Source organism: Cyprinus carpio, chromosome A18 (genome assembly GCF_018340385.1).
Source record: "Cyprinus carpio isolate SPL01 chromosome A18, ASM1834038v1, whole genome shotgun sequence".
Lineage (NCBI taxonomy): Eukaryota > Metazoa > Chordata > Actinopteri > Cypriniformes > Cyprinidae > Cyprinus > Cyprinus carpio.
The window spans coordinates 22271453-22290502 of NC_056589.1; the positions used below are offsets into that span (position 1 = coordinate 22271453).

The window sequence follows — 19050 nt, forward strand, 5'->3', positions numbered from 1 at the left end:
TTCATAAACTTCACCAAATAAGTTTACTAATTAATTTAGCATGCTAAAACAGGAATATTTGCTCTGAGATGTGAATAAAATAAAGAAACATTAATGTAATACCTGCAAATCTGTATATTGTGCGGTTGTTATCAATCCACGTGGTACAGACGAGCAACTGATTTGAGGTTTTGTTGTCGTTGCTATTTTATAGACCAGTTTATGCTATATTTCCAGTGTGATTGTAAAATTACCTGGTGGTACAACAAATGTTAAATTAAAATGGGTATTAAAAATGCATATGGGTTTGAAATTTCTTTGACTCAACAGTATAAATAAGCCACCGGACCACTAACGACAGCAAATGGAACTAATGAATTAATTTAATTAATTAATATATATATATAATAAATGGATATATATAAAATAATACGATATAACTATATATATATATATATATATATTTTTTTTTTTTTTTTTTTTTTTTAATAATAATAATGTTTTCCAAACAGGTTTCCCATGATTTCCCCAAATACTCCAATTGGCCAGACAAAAAGGTATTCCCGCCTCAAGCCCACACCATTGGTTGATTTTGGCAGAGAACCTTCTCTATGTTTTCTTGATTGGCTAACACTGCTATCACTAGAATTGCAGCGACTTTTCGCCATAAATCCCACTAAATAGGAAGACAAGAAGAGGGATTTCTCCTGAAAATAAAATTAAAATAAAATTTAATTATAGAATTAATTATTATAAAACAATTATACATATCTTAAAATATTATTTGTTATGGTCGGATGACTGTGTTCGATACCCATGATTTTTTAACACCACACACAAATAAGATTTTAATATTTTTAAGATATCACCATATTCACCAGTTGTTTAATCACAGTACAATAAGAAAACTGTTTTGTATTACAAGTTTTCTGAAATGTTTAAATATGCAAATGGGATAATGTAATTAAATATCAATTAATTTGCATACATTTCCAGAAGAGAAACCTAATGTAAAATATCCAGTTGTATAATACATGCAGTTTTATGACTTCACATTTATTGCATACATTGACAGATTGCATAGAATGAACTTATTTATTTATACACGCATACATACATACATACTGTACATACATACTTTTTTTTATTGTACACATTTTCTCTTTTACTAAAATATTTTTACTAAGGCACCTACCCTCCCAGCCGTTTAAAAATACCAAAACATTAATGTATTAATTTTTATAACGACTTTAAAAGCTTACTTCATATTTCTGAACATGTTTCAGTGTTTGTGAGTAAATCACGCTGTGTACTGTGGTGTCATGCATTTGACATTCTGTGCGCGGTTCCTTTAAGAGACCCCGGAAGTGGATGTGAAGTGCAACATTATATACAAGGTTTATTTTGGTTCGTTTTTGTCAGGCGCGCAATGACGCCTTTCCACTTATGTACAGCCGCGCGATCTTTGCTAAAGTCTTATCGACACAGAGCAGTGTTAAAAACGGTCCAACAGGGACTCAGAGTGTGGGAGTTCAGAAACATGTATCCATGTACTTCCATCGCATGGCACAACAGCATGGAGGAGATCCTGAGAAAGACAGTGGCCCCATTTCCCAGTTATGAGATGAGAGACAAATCTCCACCTCCACCTGAATCCAACAGTCTGGAGTTCATGCACTTCTACAAGAGTTTAGAGAAAGAGCAAAAACTGGAGTTTCTCGAGAAGTTGTCTTATGATTTCGGGGTAGATCACAGATGGAGTTCGGATCTGGCTGCGAAGTTGCTGGACACTCAGGGGCGGGATGTGGCCACCATCTTGCAGGTGGAGGACAGGTTACGGTACAGTTTAACACCCCGGTACCGACAGCTGCTCACGCACATCAGCAGGGTTCAGGGCGGGGTGAAGTTCCTGGTGGACCTCAGGGCAGATCTCATCGAGTTAGCGTCCTCAAAAATTACTGACAGCCCACATATGAGGGTAAATACACATCATTTTATTGTTACCCTTTATGATATGCAGATATCAAATGTAATAGTTTTGGGGGTGATTCCAAGAAAAAAAGGTGCATTTTTTTGTCCTTCATGAACATATCTATATAAAATATAGATATTAAAAATATATATAAAATTACAATTCTAAATTGTGAGATATAAACTTTAATGCAATTGCATGGGAAAAGTCAGAATTGTAAGATACGTCGCAATTACCTTTTATTTTTTACTTTGTGGCGGAAAAAAAAAAGAACTGCGAAATGTAAAATCAGAAAACTGAGAAAAAAGTAAATATTCTAAATAAATATCTAACAATCCTGTTTATATATATTCTGCTTTTTTCCCCTCTCCGAAAATTGTGAAATAAAAAGTTATATTCATTCCATAGCAGAAATAAAAATAATTTTAAATAAAAAGTGAAATAAAAAGATAATTATCATTCCATAGCAGAATTCTGTGGCATTAAACGTATAGAACTAAAAATGTGTGCATGTGTGTGTATATATATACACACATATATATATATATAAAAATTTTAGTGAACATATAAAAAAAAAAAAAAAAAAAAAAAAAACATGCCCCCAGGTTATCATAAATGTTCTTATTACCTTATAACTCTTGATGAACTCGATGTTTCCATGATTTTGTACAGTAAATATCTCATTATTGAAAACATGACATATTTGTAGAAATATCAGCATTATCTTTGTAATAAACACTGTGTAGGGGCCCACATGACCTTCTGGCTTTCCCAATGGTTTCAGTGAATACTGCATTTCTAACACTGGCTGGTTATGACAAGGCATGCGAACTTGTGATGTGCCCTTTCCCCTACTTTAGATCCTGGTGGTCTCTGATTTCGCATGGTTGGTTGTGTTTGGAGCCAAACGACCTTTGTCCCACATTAGTGAACGTCACAGGCTTCAGCTGTGACACAGTTTGTAATGTTTTGGTGCCAGATATACACTTGAATTTATGGCATGACATTTTAATTTAAGCCGTGACATCATGGATACTTGTCTGTTGTACTACATACAAGGTCTACAGTGCCTTATAGCTCTAAATTTAGTCAGACTGATATAATTTTTCATCTGTTGGAGAACATACTTTTTTTTAATGAATTACTTAGAAATCAAAAAAGTCTTTTAGTTTATACCTTTTGAGGTTAGGAATTTTATAAATTTTTATGCCTGCAAAAGTCTCCAGTATTAGAATGCTTGTCATTTTCAACATTTAACGCTTAAAATTTAATCCTTTTGCATCCTTTTGTGTTGTATATTTTGGCTAATTTGATTATGCTTTCAGCTCAATTTTCCACATTTACCAAGTTTAAATTATATTCAGAAGAATTTCTTTTCTTTTCTTTTCTTTTCTTTTCTTTTCTTTTCTTTTCTTTTCTTTTCTTTTCTTTTCTTTTCCTGAGTATTTTCAGGCCAAGCAGGTCTTACCAGACCAAAAAAGAAATAATTCTTCCAAAATATTTCTGGTTTTGTCTCTTGGTGCCTAGCAAACTTCAGTTTTGGCACTATCTGTATTTTTCAAAAGTGAGCTTCAGTTGCTCTTGCTCTATGAAGTGCAAAGAAATCTTTGAACTCTGGGCAGATTCCCCCACATTTCAGTCAAAGAGAGTGTTGTAGACAGCCTTTGGGTCACTTGCACAGCACCTTGTCCTGATGCTTATTTTGAAAGCATGCCAATCTCAGCTCCAGTGATTTCCCCCCATTTTGTTACAAAGGACTTCACAGGGATTCTTGGAAAGTTTGAACTTTTGACAGTCTTTTTATAGCCTACTCCAGGTTTTTTTTTATTTTATTGTTATTGTAACATTATCTCAAAGTTCCATGGGCAGCTCTTTGGTCTTCATGGCAGCAGGGATGATCTGATCTGCTGTTTTAGTAATGAGACTGAAAGTCAGCATTTATTGTAGACTTGAACAGGTGGATTGGGAAAAAAAGAGAATTGAATTACATACACTGTAATGTATTACATAAATTGATTTTTTGAAATTGTAAAAATATTATTGGAGAACGTTTTACTTTGGTCTTTCTACCTCAGAATCTCTCATTTATTTAAGGTGTTACTTGCCATTTCTTTGTAATTAATTGTAAAATTTACTAGAGTGAAATTTGTTTCTCTGACATTTTTGTTTTCAGTGAAGGGTGAGTTGACATTTAATATCTTCAGAATTGAATATTTGTGTACTGCTTACTGCATATTATCTACTATTTCTTAGTAGTATATGTGAAACAGTACCCATATGCAAGAATACATGTAATTATGCTTCATTGTTGCCCCTCGAGCTTACACTATTATGTGCATGTTTAATTTTGTGAATGGTTTTCATTTATTAACTTGTAAATTGGTTATTATTAATTAATAAAAAAAATTCAGGAAAAAAAAGTAATATTATTTTCTTTTTAATTTGTTCCATTTACTGCAGAAATAATAAGATTATTGTGGTAGTTTGTTATTCTGAACAGTATTAACTTTTTGCAGAATAGACATTATAAAGAATTACCTAATATAATTGCATTTAAATAGGATGAAATTTTTTATTTGAGTTTGCAGAGTGGGAAATAATCAGCGAATGCTGAATACTTTCTGAAAGCACCAATGGTGTCAAGCTGACATTCAGCCAAGAAATAATTTGGTCGCATAATCATTGTGTATTCTGCACTTCATTTAAAAGTCTTTTTACCTGTTAGTGAGTGTTAGCATAGCTCTCAGTGGTGGCGTTCCCTGCTTCTCTCTCCATAATAATATTGCATTACAGCGTATCCCTAAGGAACGCTTTAGAGAGACAATCTGGCACACCTCCAGCCCGCTGGGCCCTAGATTTGGAAAAATGTAGCATTCTATCACTTGCTCATCACCAATTGGTCCTCTGCATAGAATGGGTGCCGTCAGAATGAGAGTTCAAACAACAGATAAAAAAGTGTTAATCATGATTATTGTAGTTCATTTATTAGCTTGTTGTGTGAGTGGATGTGTTTGTTTGTAGGAAAATAATTCATTATTGTGTTAAACTGTCACTTCAGGCCAAAATACCAGCCATTAATCCATAAACCTTATGCTTCACAAGATTTTAATTGATGGACTGGAGTCGTGTGGATTGCGTGTGGATTATTGTGATGTTTTTATCAGCTGTTTGAATTTACCTTGGAGCAAATAGGTGTTCTCCCTGATGTATGTTAAAAATACTAATTTGGAAATTAGGGATGACAGATGCATGAACTTCTTAAGATTGGTTTAAAGATATGAAAAAAGAAAACCGCTTTTATCACTGTGCACCTTGTGTTAGTATTATAAGTGACTACCACAGCTGTTTCACAGACAGACAGAGAGAGTGAGTGAAAACTAGATCCGAAACCCATTAACTGTGAACTAGCACCTGAACTGATTTTGCTCACCTCCTGCCAGAGTGCTGAAGAACAAAATAAGTTAAAATGACAATAATCAGTCAAGACAGAGAACAACTAAGATGCTGAGCTTTGCAGTAAAATTTAATCACACATCCCAAATTCTCCCGAGCAGAATTATCAAGATCCCAAAGAAACGTCAGTTCAAATTTTTGACCAGGTGCATTTCTTGATATATAATCAATAAACAGACATAGTCTGTCTGGACTCAAACAGGTGCCCTGCCGAACTCCTCTGCATTGTATTGGACAGTCAGCAAGCTGCTAGCAGTGGTTTTCACAGAGCAATTTAGGATGACTTCACGGACATGACATAGTCAGTATGCAGTATTAATGATTGAAAGTTACATTGGGTGCCTTAAGACATTTACATTTCCTCAGTCCATTAGTTTTGAGATTTACATTAGAGGTTTATATTAGCAGGGTAGATCTGCTCTCTGAAGCATTTTTAAAAAGTTGTATTCAAAGCCTTTTGAACCAGAAAATTCTGGGCTGGAATCCAGATGAAAACGTTAAATGTTTGCAATAGCTATATACATTTAATAATTTTTTGTAATATTGTAAGTGAATACACTGTGTTTTACATAAAGTGAATTTTTTTTTTTTTTTTTTTTGCATATTTTGCTAAGATACATTTGTGATACAATTTTTAAGTGTTTACACTGTGTTAATCCTTTAATTGGTGTAAATGTAAATTAAAATCTGCATCTCATGCCAATTTAAGGAATAACAGTGTAATCATTTGAGATTTAAATATTAATATCATAAATATAGCATATAATTATGAACAAAATTATATAAATAGTGTAATAGTTAAATACCTTATTTATTTTTGATGCTATATGTAATTATTAATGAAGTGGTTTAACTTTCAAAGTCCTAGATCAAGAATTCCAAAAATTAATACACACACAGAAAAGTGTTTTTCTTTCCAGACTATGAAGGTTAATGGTTTCACTTTCAAAATATATTTTTTTTTTCCACAAAAGAAAGTCACACAGGTTTAGAACAAGAAGAGGATGGGTTGATTATGTGGTGTTTTAGTTTTTTTTTTTTTGGATGTACTTTTAATTTAATTTTTTTTTGTTTTTTTTCTTAATGTTTATTTTACAAAGCTACATTTCTCAAATACTCACGGTGTAAAACAGGCTTTCATTTTTATGTATGAACAGGTGAGAATTGCTTTAATGTCAGGTTTCTTCCATTTGCACTAGCTTTCTCCACTTTTCGTTCATGTCAGTAAAATCAGAGAATGTCAAAAGCCCACTTTCAGGTTCTGTTCAGGTGCAGTCATTGACACGTCCTTGACATTCTTGCTTCTTTTGTGCAGAGCAAATTCTGCAGTCTTATTATGGGATCAATTTTCTGGCAAAAGTATTGTAGTCACGGATAAAAAAAAAAAATAGCATGAAACCAAAATTTAAAAACGCAAGAAATATATATTGCACAAAGTGCAAATCAAAAATGTAATAATGCATATAAAAAACAACCCCCATTTTTCTGCATGGAGACACAAATGACATATCCAAAATTAAAAGGTTGCTGCTCATGAGTCTTTCTTACTAGATACATAATCAACATATGCTCACAAAGCTGACACTTCAAAGTTTTCTGTTCAGGAATCAGAATTACTCAGACTGTTATGATAATAGAGACATATAAGCTCAAACATGAAAACAAAAATAAAATTATTATAAACATATTTTTTAAATGTATATAAAAAAAATGTTGATGTAGGATATGATTTTAGAAACATAATGAAGCTAAAGCCACAAGTCTACTTATGCTTCATTTCAGACTTAGTGGGAAGTCGTGGCGAGTGGTTAGCGAGACTCCTAACCCTAAGGTTTTTGGTTCGAGTCTCGTGCCGGCAATACCACGACTGAAGTGCCCTTGAGCAAGGCACCGAACCCCCAACTGATATGACGCTGTTCATTGAATCTATGTGAACACAAATAAACCGCTGCTGACGTGACTGAATATGAATGCTTGGTGAATTTCTGTTCTAAAAATTACTCATACATATTTATTGTTTTGACATAAATTACTGTCACTGCAACAATGTTTTATCAAAACAGTGGTCAGATATCGAAGCTAGAATCTTTAAACTTTGAACTGATGCACAGTTTCTCCAGATCAAGTAAGAGAGTGTGATGTTTAACGTGCTGTTAAAGTGAAACAACAATAATCTGGGGCCGTCGCCGATCTTTGACCACAAAGGGGTTTTAAACACGACGATATACATTCTTTTTTTAATCCGTGACTGTGGTACTTTGGCGGGCGAATGTTCACTGCCCTTTTAAGTTTTAGCGTGGCAAATGTTTTTCTGGATCTATGGTGGGATTTAATCATTTGTGATCTCTGTATCTCTCTTGACGTTTATAGTTTAGTGCGAGTTAAATATCTTCCCCTCTCTGATGCACACAAGAAAATAAAAAAAGGTCTAAACAGTGCAGTGCTTTTGAAAGTTGTGGCCTGCAGTCAATGGCACATATCAAAGTTGGATTCCACTTATGTACGCTTGGCCCTAGAGTAAATTCAGCCGTGTAAGCAAATACAAAACTCTTTCGGGTGAAGAATTTCAAATGGTTTAGGCTGCCCTGAATTTTAAGGTAGAACACCAAATAAATGCTTAGAAGTAATTTCCCAGCCCAGAGAGGATTTGATGAGTTTAAAGTTAAGTGGAACGGTGACTGCTGGGGCGGCCATAGGCTGTGGATTGCACTCGGAGTAAAGCTGAGATAGACAGAAAAGCAAAATGCCATAGACTGCATTACCAGTTCAGTCCCTGATGGCCTGCTTTCCTTGAACAGCCATTCTGTTTTCATGCAGCACTACAATCCCAACTTTGTTAGATTGTTTTGAGCTATTGGGAGCCTCTGACACCTTTACCTTGTCATCCCCTGGTTATTTTCTACATCCAAATGCATCACTTAGTGACACATTTATGTATGCTGATCTAAGCGAGCGGGTTTATAGGGAAAAGCGTGCCGAGAAATGGTAATTTAGAGATCTTTTTGCTTGCAGGCACAGCTGAAAGTGCTACAATAAGGTCAGATTTTACATGTACTACCTATAGATGAAGCCGAAGCACGTACGGATGGCCGGTGTGGACGTATGATTGACAGCCCCACAATTCTTTTAAGCACATGCATCTGTGGGACAGGCTAGTGTAAAAGCCGCTTTGTGTGAGTGCCCCGCGAATAGATCCAGATATTTGTATGCATGTTGTGTTGCTCATCACCATTATGAAAGAAATCTGACCCTCGAGGGAGAGTGCAGAACCATATGTCATGTGGGAAGCAACAGCTCTTTGATGAAATGGAACTGTGTTTACCACAGAAATCTTTCAGCGTCCTCGTATGGACACTAACACAAATCTCGGCGATCTAATGAGAACACCACCAGAGCAAATAAACAGATGCTGAGAGACTCCTCTGAAAGTATTGCGTGCTGTACAGATGAAATGGCAACAACTGTGAGTTGGTTTCACACGATCTGTGAAAGTGGCTGTGAAATATTAATTCCCTCGACGGAAGCTGCACACTTTATAATTAGGCACCATTATGAGCGCAGCTGTACTGAGAACGATTCCTGAAAATCGGTGGGTATTGCACATGAATTATAATATTAAACTGGTCGTGTTCTACACTTTTGCGCTGCATTATTTTTTCCCTGAAGTCCATTTAATATTAGTCAAGGGTTTTTGCACATGATTTAGTTTTGCATGACCATTTGCAACACTCTCTTTGACCCTTAGGATTAAACAGGCTGCTTTTGCCGCTCTACTTTTAAGACTATATGTAAATAACCTCTTCGCAATACTGGGATGATTTCTGAATGACCCATTTTTGCAGCTTAGTTATCATAAATGGTCTGAGTGCAGACAGGAAGAAGTTTTGCATTGGGAATGTAGCTACAGGGTGGTTCAGTTCAGTTTTTTAACTGAACTTTGAATAACCATCTTTAACTTTTAATGTAATTTATAACAAGTTATAAATGTGAATGAATCTTTTTGATTTGAGTCTGATTGATTTGGCTAGTCTAGGGATATTATCATAAAATAAAACTATGAAAAACTATTATTTTTGTAATAAAAAAAGAATAATTATATCAAATATTAATATAAATAATCAAATAAAATATAAATATGAAAAACTTGTTGCCTTAGCAACAAATTCAACTAAGTTGGAGCACTGAAATTACTAACTAGAAAATAAATAAAACTAAAACTGTACCATAACAAAACTATGATAGTATATACATAATAGCAAAATAACACTGGTTTAGGGTCTCACAATTTGTGCATTTTAAATAATAATAACAACTTTCAGAACCTAAATATGACAACTTTCAGAACTTTTTTAACAAATACAGGACTATGCTATATGTGTATTCTAGTGATGAAACTGCATGATCACTTCTTGCATTCTTCAGTGCTGTTCTTCTTGTGTTTGTATATCTTGGCGTGTTAGGATCTGAACAGCACTCTGAAGAGTCTTCTGTCAGAATGGTTCTCCGTTGGGTTACTCCAACTGGAAAGAATCACTTGGCAGTCCCCATGCGAGATCCTTCAGAAGATCAGCCAGTAAGATCTCTCTTATATGTTTAAACATTTCCTTTTTATTTGTCTTTCCTGTTGAGCCTTTTTTTTTTGTCTGCTTGTTTAAACCTACAGGTATGAGGCAGTCCATCCTGTGCGGAACTGGACGGATATCAAACGCAGAGTGGGGCCATACCGGAGATGCTACGCCTTCACCCACGCCTCCATGCCTGGAGAACCACTGGTGGTGCTGCACGTTGCCTTAACTGAAGACATAGCAAATAATATCCAGGTAAATGCAAATGAAAATCACATTTGTTATTCATCACAAAGAATAATTTATGGACAGATAGAGTGTAAACATATTATTGGGTTCATGAAGGGAGAGAGCGTCCTTGTGCAAACCTGTTAGGATCAGAAAAATATGCAAGAAGGCACTAGTGGTATAAGACAGGCAATAAAAATGCTTCAAAACCGCACACTTTGTCTAGAATGTACAGATTTGTTCATTATGGTCCCTGATTCTGCCAGCGCCTCCAATGAGTTTAATAATTTACCGTGTGCCTCTTATTTTCCCAGGGAATTGTAAGAGAGTTTTCCACTCTAGACACAGATGAGGATGTGAACAAGATCAATGCGGCCATCTTCTACTCCATCTCGTCCACTCAGGCTGGACTGCAGGGGGTGGAGCTTGGAAATTACCTCATTAAGAGGGTGGTCCGAGAACTGCAGGTCGGCAAATGAATGAGAAAATGAATCATTAAAAGTGATGTTCATCACAGCTGTTTGAAAAATTATTGCATACTATGGATAAATAATAAATGCTAGGAAAACAGTCAAGTAGGACTTAGGGCTGGGCGATAAATCGATTTTATCGATTAACTCGAATGTGTAGTTTACATCGATTTGTTTGAATGAAAATCGGTTTTCTTTTTAACATCCGCCGGCGCTCCACTCAGGGCTCCCGTAGTTCAGAATGGGCCAGAATGGGCTTGTTTCTGATTGCAATTTAACCTGAAGGGGGAATCCAGATCAAATCCCAGAAGGTAAAATCAAAACAAAATAAAGTTAAAACTTGTTTTGAACAATTTCTTTGTCATCTGAATATTGATTTTAAGTAGGGGGAAAAAAAATCAATTTAAATCGTAAATCGGATTTTTTGTTAAAAAATCTGGGATTTTTTTTTTAGGCCATATCGCCCAGCCCTAGTAGGACTGTATAACACTATATTCAAAATATTACAGTTTTATATATATATATATATATATATATATATATATATATATATATATATATATATATATATATATATATGATATGTGTGTGTGTATTTTATATTACGATATATTACATATTTTATAATTTTATATAATTAATAAATTACATATTTAACTTTTTATTGAAATTATTTTTTAATCAAATTTACATATATTGTTTTTTTGCTTTACATTTTAAATGATTAAACAAAAATGTATTTTTTTAAATGTTGTTATTATTCACCTTCACACACACACACATATATATATATATATATATATTTGCTTTTTTTTTGCAACCCTTCTCTTGTGATATCAAAGGTCATCACTGGCCTGCTGGCCCTGGTTTGGGCATTTTGTAAACAAAAACTAATATGCAATTTAATTAATATCTTAAATTAATTAATTGAACACAAAATAGAAATTGAACCTAAAAACTTAACCATTAATTTATTTGTCCCACAGCATCACGTTTAGCACATCTCTAGCTGGAAGAGAGAAAAAGCAGGAAAGCTAATACAATTTCAGCTGTCACCCTCAATAACATAAAGAAGGAGGGACACATGGCATGTCACAGAGTTCCTGCCTCTTTAGTAGATGAAGGCGAAATTAAATGGAAAAGAAATGAGAGGCACTCAGGTTTAGAGATTCAGATGAGTTTTGCTTCAGCGGGAATGTTGGTGAAACAAAGTGCTGGATGGCTGTTTGTGTAATAGAGGTTAACCTTAGTAAAGAGCTCTCTGTGAAGGGCTGCGGTTCTCAGAGAACTGATTTACCCAGATGAGAGATTGAAGGCATCATTTGAGTGGAAATGGACAGTTGATAGATATTATTTTATGTAAATTGTGCATGTTGATGCTCTGGGTTTGTATTTGAATTAGTTTCTGAAGTGTGTGTGCAAATGCAGCTCACTTGTTTTTCTTTGAAACAAATTCTCTCCATCTCTGTCCATAAATATCCATATGACCCTTACAAAAATGTAATTTGGTAACCATAGTTTCCAGCAAAACACCATTATTGCTCTAGGTATTGTTACTGAGGTTATTGTTATTACTGTTATAAATAGACTTATAAATAGGCAGTTTCATGTTTATATGAGCTGAGTTACATGCCAAGTTTAACAACTTTGTAATTATTGTTGACTGATTAAATCTGTGAGAAGTTAAAGCTGTTTGTAAAACTTGGGAACATTTGTGTAAAGTTTATGTAGTTTGACAAAAAAAGTATAAAGTACCTGTTAGAGTCTAAGATCATACTTCTGCTGAAGAAAGAGTAAAGGTGACTCGCCATGCCACAAGGGGACGATTGGCGTGATGGATGGATGATAGACAGATAAAAAGAAGTGGAGAAAGGTCACGGTGTGATTTAGGAGAATGGGAGGAGGGTTTGCTTGTCTTTCAGCAGAATCCTCATGGGGCTCTTTTGCACTCGCTTTCGATCTTACATTCACTCTCTTCTTGTCCTTACGCTCCATTCTCGCTCTCTGTAGCTTTAAACCTGCTGACTGATGTTTTACAGAAAATTGAGTTGATAAATGAAAAGTGACCCTTGGACATGCTTAATCTTCCTTCACTCCTGCCTGTCTGAAGGAATGATGCATGGCAAAGAATGAGAGCGAGAGGAAGCGTGATGGACTTGAGATGTGGAGGACTTAAAATCTCTGCTCCTCCGGGGCCAGTCTGACACATTTGGTTTGTTCAGTGCTTTCTTCTTGTTGAATGTGGGCAGAAGAGGGAGAGAAAATGAGCGTGTCTATGTCCTTGTGGGGGAAGAGAAAGAGACACAGTGGACTTGTTCAGCACGGTTTTTAAATTAGTACAAATGGAGTGTGGATGGAGGATAAAAAATAAAGAGAAAAAGAAGCATAAGGAAAGAGGACATGGTATTTTATATAAAAATATCAGGGTTTACACAAAAATTTTCGGCAACAACTGTTTTCAACATTGATAATAATAAGAAATGTTTTTTTGAAGCAAATCAGCATATTAAAATTATAAGGAATCATGTTACACTAATCATTTGCTTAAAATCCACTCATAAGAGTCATTTGTCCATGAATCGAGACACTCCTTGTGTTGTATTTTTTTAATATGCTGCTCACATACACAACTCAACAGAAAGATTTGTTTTCTTGCCATTATTATTTTAAAGTACACATTTTGGGATCCAATTTGAGCTATACTGTATATATTACTGTACTGTATTTTGTTACAATAAATACTCATTTTACTGTAAAACATATATGACATATATATAATTTGTGTGTGTGTTGGTATAGATATGCATTTGAGAGTTAACTGTCTGTGTTTACCTTTTTGTGCAGAGTGAATTTCCTCACATGGCCCAGTTCTCCAGTCTGTCTCCCATCCCAGGCTTCTCCTTATGGCTACAAGGGGCTCTCGGACAGCACAAGAAAGAGGGACGTGCTATAGAGCTCCTGTCTGAGCAGGAGTGGAGGGAGGTGGAGGATGTGACGGGAGCCGCCCCCGGTGCCCCAGCCATGGAGGCTCTGCGCAGGCTCATCAGCACCAGCGAGTGGATCCGCTCTGACCGCCTGATCCGTGCTCTGGAACCTGCCCTAATGCGGCTCTGCGCCTGGTACCTGTACGGAGAGAAACGGCGGGGCTACGCCCTAAACCCCGTGGCCAACTTCCATCTTCAGAACGGCGCCACCATGTGGAGGCTGAACTGGCAAGCGGACACAAGCCCACGAGGGATCGCCAACTCTTGCGGCATAATGGTTAATTATCGCTACTTTTTACAAGAGACCAGCCCTAATAGCGCCGCCTACCTGCAGAATAAAGTCATCAAGGCTTCGGAGCAGGTGATGGGACTGGTGTCACAATTCCAGAAGAGCAGCAAACTCTGATTCAAATCTGTGTTTCTGCATTAGGACAAAATGTGTTGGCACTCAAATTCAGTGTTATCATTTTTGATAACTCTGATCAGCACAGGTTGGGTTAAATAAGCCTTATATCATGGATCACATTTCAGTTGTACTCTGCCTTTCTGAAAGATAATAATCCAGTAAATCCAATTTTAAAAGCATAGTTCACCCAAAAATTTAAATTGCCATCATACTCACCCACAAGTTGTTCCAACCCTGTATAACTTTTTTTCTTCTTTTTTAGAGAATCGTCCTTTAGGTTTTTATTTTTAATTTTTTTTTAATCCAGCAGTTCTCAACGACAACATAATGTCTTAGATAAAACATTATCAAAAGTATTAAAGTAGTCCATATGATTTAGTCACTATATTCTGTGAAGCCATACAACTTTTTGTGAAGAATAAATTGAAATGTAAATAATTGTTTGCTCTCAAATTATTCATGCAAATCACATGGCTCAGGATTGATGTCATTACATGTAAGAACCAATGACATTTGATGCTATTGATGTCCAACCTGCATATGTGATTTGTAAGCAATAATGACTTAAATAGCTTGTTTTTATAATATTACGCTATCTTAAGAATACTTTATAGTTCACAAGTTATACAAACCAATTTATTTTTGGAACTTGACACACTATGATCATTACTGTTGTATATGTTGTAAACATATACAACTTTATTTTGAGACAGCCGTCACTGAAAATGACAAAATGCACTTCAGTAAGTGAGTCAGAAGTTTATTCAGTATTTCTGAAATATTCAGAGTTTATTTAATGATGGAATTGTCTGACTTAATTCCATAACTCAGACTGTATTGGAGTGATTTTTTTTAAAGAGTCAGTTTTTAAGAGTCATTTGCTCATGAATCAGCATTTGTTCAGAAATCAAGATACTCTTTGTATTGTACTGTATGTTGTTTAGCATGCAGCTTCTAACAGAACTAGAAAGATGCATTTTCCCACCATTATTTTGGGTACACATGGATATGTGATTTGGGATCTGATGTAAAAACTATTAAATATACACAATTCAACTATAAAACACATTACATAAATTACATATAAAACAATCTATAAAACAGCATACAGTTTAGAAGGACATGAGGGTGAGCAAATGATGACAATTTCCATCTTTAAGTCAACTCCCTTTTATCAGGTTTATTATTATTACCCAGCATGCTGCTTGGTGAAGTGATGTGATGTGCCAAATCTCCACTAATTTCAAGCAAGAAAAGGATAATTGTCTAAATTAATCTATTTTCCTTAGTCCTTTTAAGCAGTGCTTGAGCCTTTGTTTGATTAGCCGGTTGCTGATTTTGATGTGGACTTATGCTACACTCTGAAAGACTGGGGGTAATGAAGCGGGAAGAATCTATCAGCCCCTGTCATGTCTTTGCCTTCTCAGCGTGTGTATGTAAGAGAGCGTTCCAGCACGACTGAGTGGAAGCTGCTGTAATAAATGATGTTTTGATTCCTTCATTAGTGTGATCTGCTTCACTGTGAAATGGCTGTCTGTATGTTCAAGTCTCTGCATAAATTTGTCTCAATGTGCGCACGGATTTGAACGTGCCAGCTAAAAATATTTTTTTTACGAATTTAAATTCTGCCTATCTTTCAAGACTGATACTTTCTGTTGGTTCCATTGTGAACATGACATACTATTTCAGCGTTTTGGGCAATGGAGAATGTTCAAATGTTTTTTTTTGAAGTTAACACAGGACAGTACGCTGTCTCTTTGGGCCAGATCACATCTGGACCGATCTGTTTCTTGGCGGTTTAACTAGCAGTGTTTAACGAGATTAAGCACTCTCCAGCAAGCATTTTATTCCTCCATGACTCACATCTGCACGTGCACTCGTGCAGTGTTCAAGTGGCCTCCTGCCTTTTTTTCTTCTCTATTGTTGTGTAAAGTATCTCAGTGTAAGTTGACTGTGAAATTGCATTTGTACTCTCTAAGGAGGCACACATCTTCTCTCCCCCCGTCCCTCCGTGGGTGCCCTAGAAACTAATGAAGAGAGAAATAAAGTCCAAATAAATTGATAGATGTATGATATTCACTTAAACTAACCGAACAAAGCAGACAATGTTTAAAGGATGCCCTTGAGAAACTCCTCCCACAGTGAGGGAGGAAGTGAGGAAAACACACCTATAATCACAGGCCCAAGGCTGGATGGACATACTTGACAACATCAAGTGCTTTACTATGAGGCAAATACATGAGGTTACCATGGCAACTGCTTGGCAACTTAGTACAGCATTCACAAAATGGTTCTAACGCAGTTCATTTGTCCTCTTCTGATTAATTTTGCCCATATCTGAGGCTTGTTTAGCTGCAAATATGTGTCTTTTTAGCATTATTTGCATGGTTATAAGATATTTTTCATTTTTACCATCTCACAAAAACATATTGGATCAGGAAATGAAGTGTAAAAAGTCCTGATGTTTTTTAGCCATTCACGAAGAGGCTTTTCTATACAAGTAAAATGAATACCCAGCACTGTTTTAAGCCTCAAAATTGAAGGGAACAAGAATTCAGTTGGAGATTATGACCTAATAAATGTGTTTACTGTGCTAGTAGCACTACCTGAAAAAGATGAATATTGAGGACTTATGGGACGACTCTCGGGAGGACTAAAGGTATTGCTCATCAAAGACACATTTGTATTTGAGCTTTACAAGCCTCAGGTACTTGTTGGTATTCAGACCATGATGCTGTCATACACACACACTCACAGAGATTATAAATAAATTGCAATTTTTTTAAGCTGTTATTGAAGAAAATGTGACTATTAGAATGAGTATCCAAACAATAATAATAATAATTTCAGTAAGTTGTAACCCTAATTCAAAGTAACAAATCTTTAAAAGCTTTTAAAATCAGCAGTATAGAGCTCATGTGAACTAGAAAGCATTATTAATAAGTTTAGAAGCAGTATATTTTATTATATTTGTACTGATTAAAGTTAACATGGAATGTCATGCAGTTTTTTTATGGGACTATTATTATGTGCTATTATTGCAGTAAACTAAATTATATTAATTTCATTAATATTAACTAGAAGTTTTCCCGGTAACGGCAATACAATGCAGTGCGCCTGACTTTGAAAGATGCAGTTTATTCAGTGAAATCGTAGCCTTTTTAAATTTAATGTACATATTAATCTAAATTGCAATTCTTGTCTTTCTGTCCCCAAATGTAAGACCTCTTATAACTAAGACTTTCTATATCATTTTAGAGTTTACATGGCCTTAAATTTAAACAATTTAAGACTTTTTAAGGACCCACGGAAACCCTAAGAACATAGTTTAGTGCAAACATTTCTGTCATGCATTTGGCAAAAAGCTTTTGTTGACAATGCATTTTACCTTTGAAATTTGAGGCAAGTGCAACTCTGGCGTCCCCGTTGTTTGTTCGTAGTGGTGTGATGTCAATTTAAATAACAGATTTCCAAACACTCCAAACATATAAGTATGCCCTTGAACATAGAAAAAAGATCATCTGTTTACCATCTTGACTGGAAAATGCTGTTTTCATGGTCAGTTTTTCATTTATTATTTGCTAATGTTAGTGAATGTTTACATTAGAATGCACATACTACTACACTGAAATTAATACAGGGAGCGGCTGGTAGTATTAAGTTGGAGATAGTATTAACATCATAGACTGAAAGCAATATTTACGTGACTTACATTTCAAATATTTTAAAATTAATCACAGAGTCTAAAATGATCCAGCGGGCCGTACTTAAAGACATTGCGGGCTGTATACAGCTGTTTCGGTTTCTTATAAGCAAAAATAGATTGCATTAGCACCCCCTTTTGTCGACTGACAATGTCACTTTATCTGACACTTTTTCTTTGATGATGAATTAGCCGGGCTGACGGCCGTTGGATGGACGGCAATTCTGGACTTCTCCAGAATGTCCAGATGGCCAGTCCGCCCCTGGATGGAACCCGCATAAAGAGGCAATGAAAAACACCCACCATTAAAACACAGACTCGGTCTTAAACATGCAAATGCAGACAAGCCTAATGATACAAACAGTGAAAAGTCTCAGTGCTGTTGGACTGTTATAGACACCTTTGGCTCACTGTTCCAGACTGGAACTAACTGTTATATAACAAAAGTTACGCAATATAATGCTAGTTGTTATTAATACTGCATCACTTTAAAAGGCATCGGTGATCTGCCTGTCCAGAATAGCAGCACATGAGTCACAATAAGGCCTTCTAGACCTCAAAGTGCATCACAAAGTGACCTGAAAGATTCAGTACAACATGTTAATCAGCAAACACACAGCTGCTAGCCAACTGCACATTAACATTTTAGTGCCCATTTGTTAATACGCAATTACAGGCAGGATGGATTAGGAGACACTTTACACCCTTTTTAATGGCTGCGAGCTTGTCATTACAGTTAAGTAAAGCACATGCTGAACAATGTTCTATTGCCTTGTTGCAAATTTTCCCACAGCATATTAATCAATTTACTGTTTGATTGCCATTCTTATGGATTCCACATGCAGAAGATATGGGAATTCTCATTTCCACATATTGATGTGCTACCTGCGGTCTTCTCGCAAACCATTTTTTAAAATTGAGACACAGTAGCTTGTATGCATGCGGGGCGCTCATAAAAATGCATGTGAAAAGATGGGTATGAGAATGGGCTGAAATGAGCAAATATGCGGTTTAATACCTCGCTGAATTCACACAATAAGTCATTGAGGCAGAGGATTTCACCGAAAAGGTTACCTTGGAAGACACCTTATTCCAAAAAAAAAGGGGGCATAGAGAGGGGAAAAGTGATTTTACTGTCTTTTGATAAGTCTATGGAATTGCTCATGTGTATGAAGGAAATTAAAGGATGGTTGAAAGTGACTTTTTGTTCATTTAAACATCTAGGAAAAATGTCTGAAACCGTACAATGTGGCATGTGAAATTTTCAAGTGCCACTTGATTTGGTTTGAA

The 19050-nt window shown here is 35.6% G+C and overlaps 1 protein-coding gene across 1 annotated transcript; it reads left to right on the top strand.

Moving 5' to 3' along the window:
• The first annotated feature begins 1330 nt into the window (after positions 1-1330).
• On the top strand, positions 1331-15558 carry LOC109110459 (malonyl-CoA decarboxylase, mitochondrial-like). The gene is made up of 5 exons (XM_042775461.1): positions 1331-1957; positions 9865-9977; positions 10068-10224; positions 10512-10664; positions 13512-15558. Exons 1-5 carry the CDS (start codon positions 1409-1411, stop codon positions 14055-14057), a joined length of 1518 nt encoding a protein of 505 aa, XP_042631395.1. The 5' UTR covers positions 1331-1408; the 3' UTR covers positions 14058-15558.
• The last annotated feature ends 3492 nt before the right edge of the window (positions 15559-19050 follow it).

Excerpts from the sequence above, each read along its gene's own strand:
- LOC109110459 (XM_042775461.1), top strand. The coding sequence starts at position 1,409 with ATGACGCCTTTCCACTTATGTACAGCCGCGCGATCTTTGCTAAAGTCT. Across the intron at positions 9,978-10,067 it reads ATCCTTCAGAAGATCAGCCA|GTATGAGGCAGTCCATCCTG; the intron begins GTAAGATCTCTC and ends TTAAACCTACAG. Across the intron at positions 10,665-13,511 it reads GGGTGGTCCGAGAACTGCAG|AGTGAATTTCCTCACATGGC; the intron begins GTCGGCAAATGA and ends CTTTTTGTGCAG.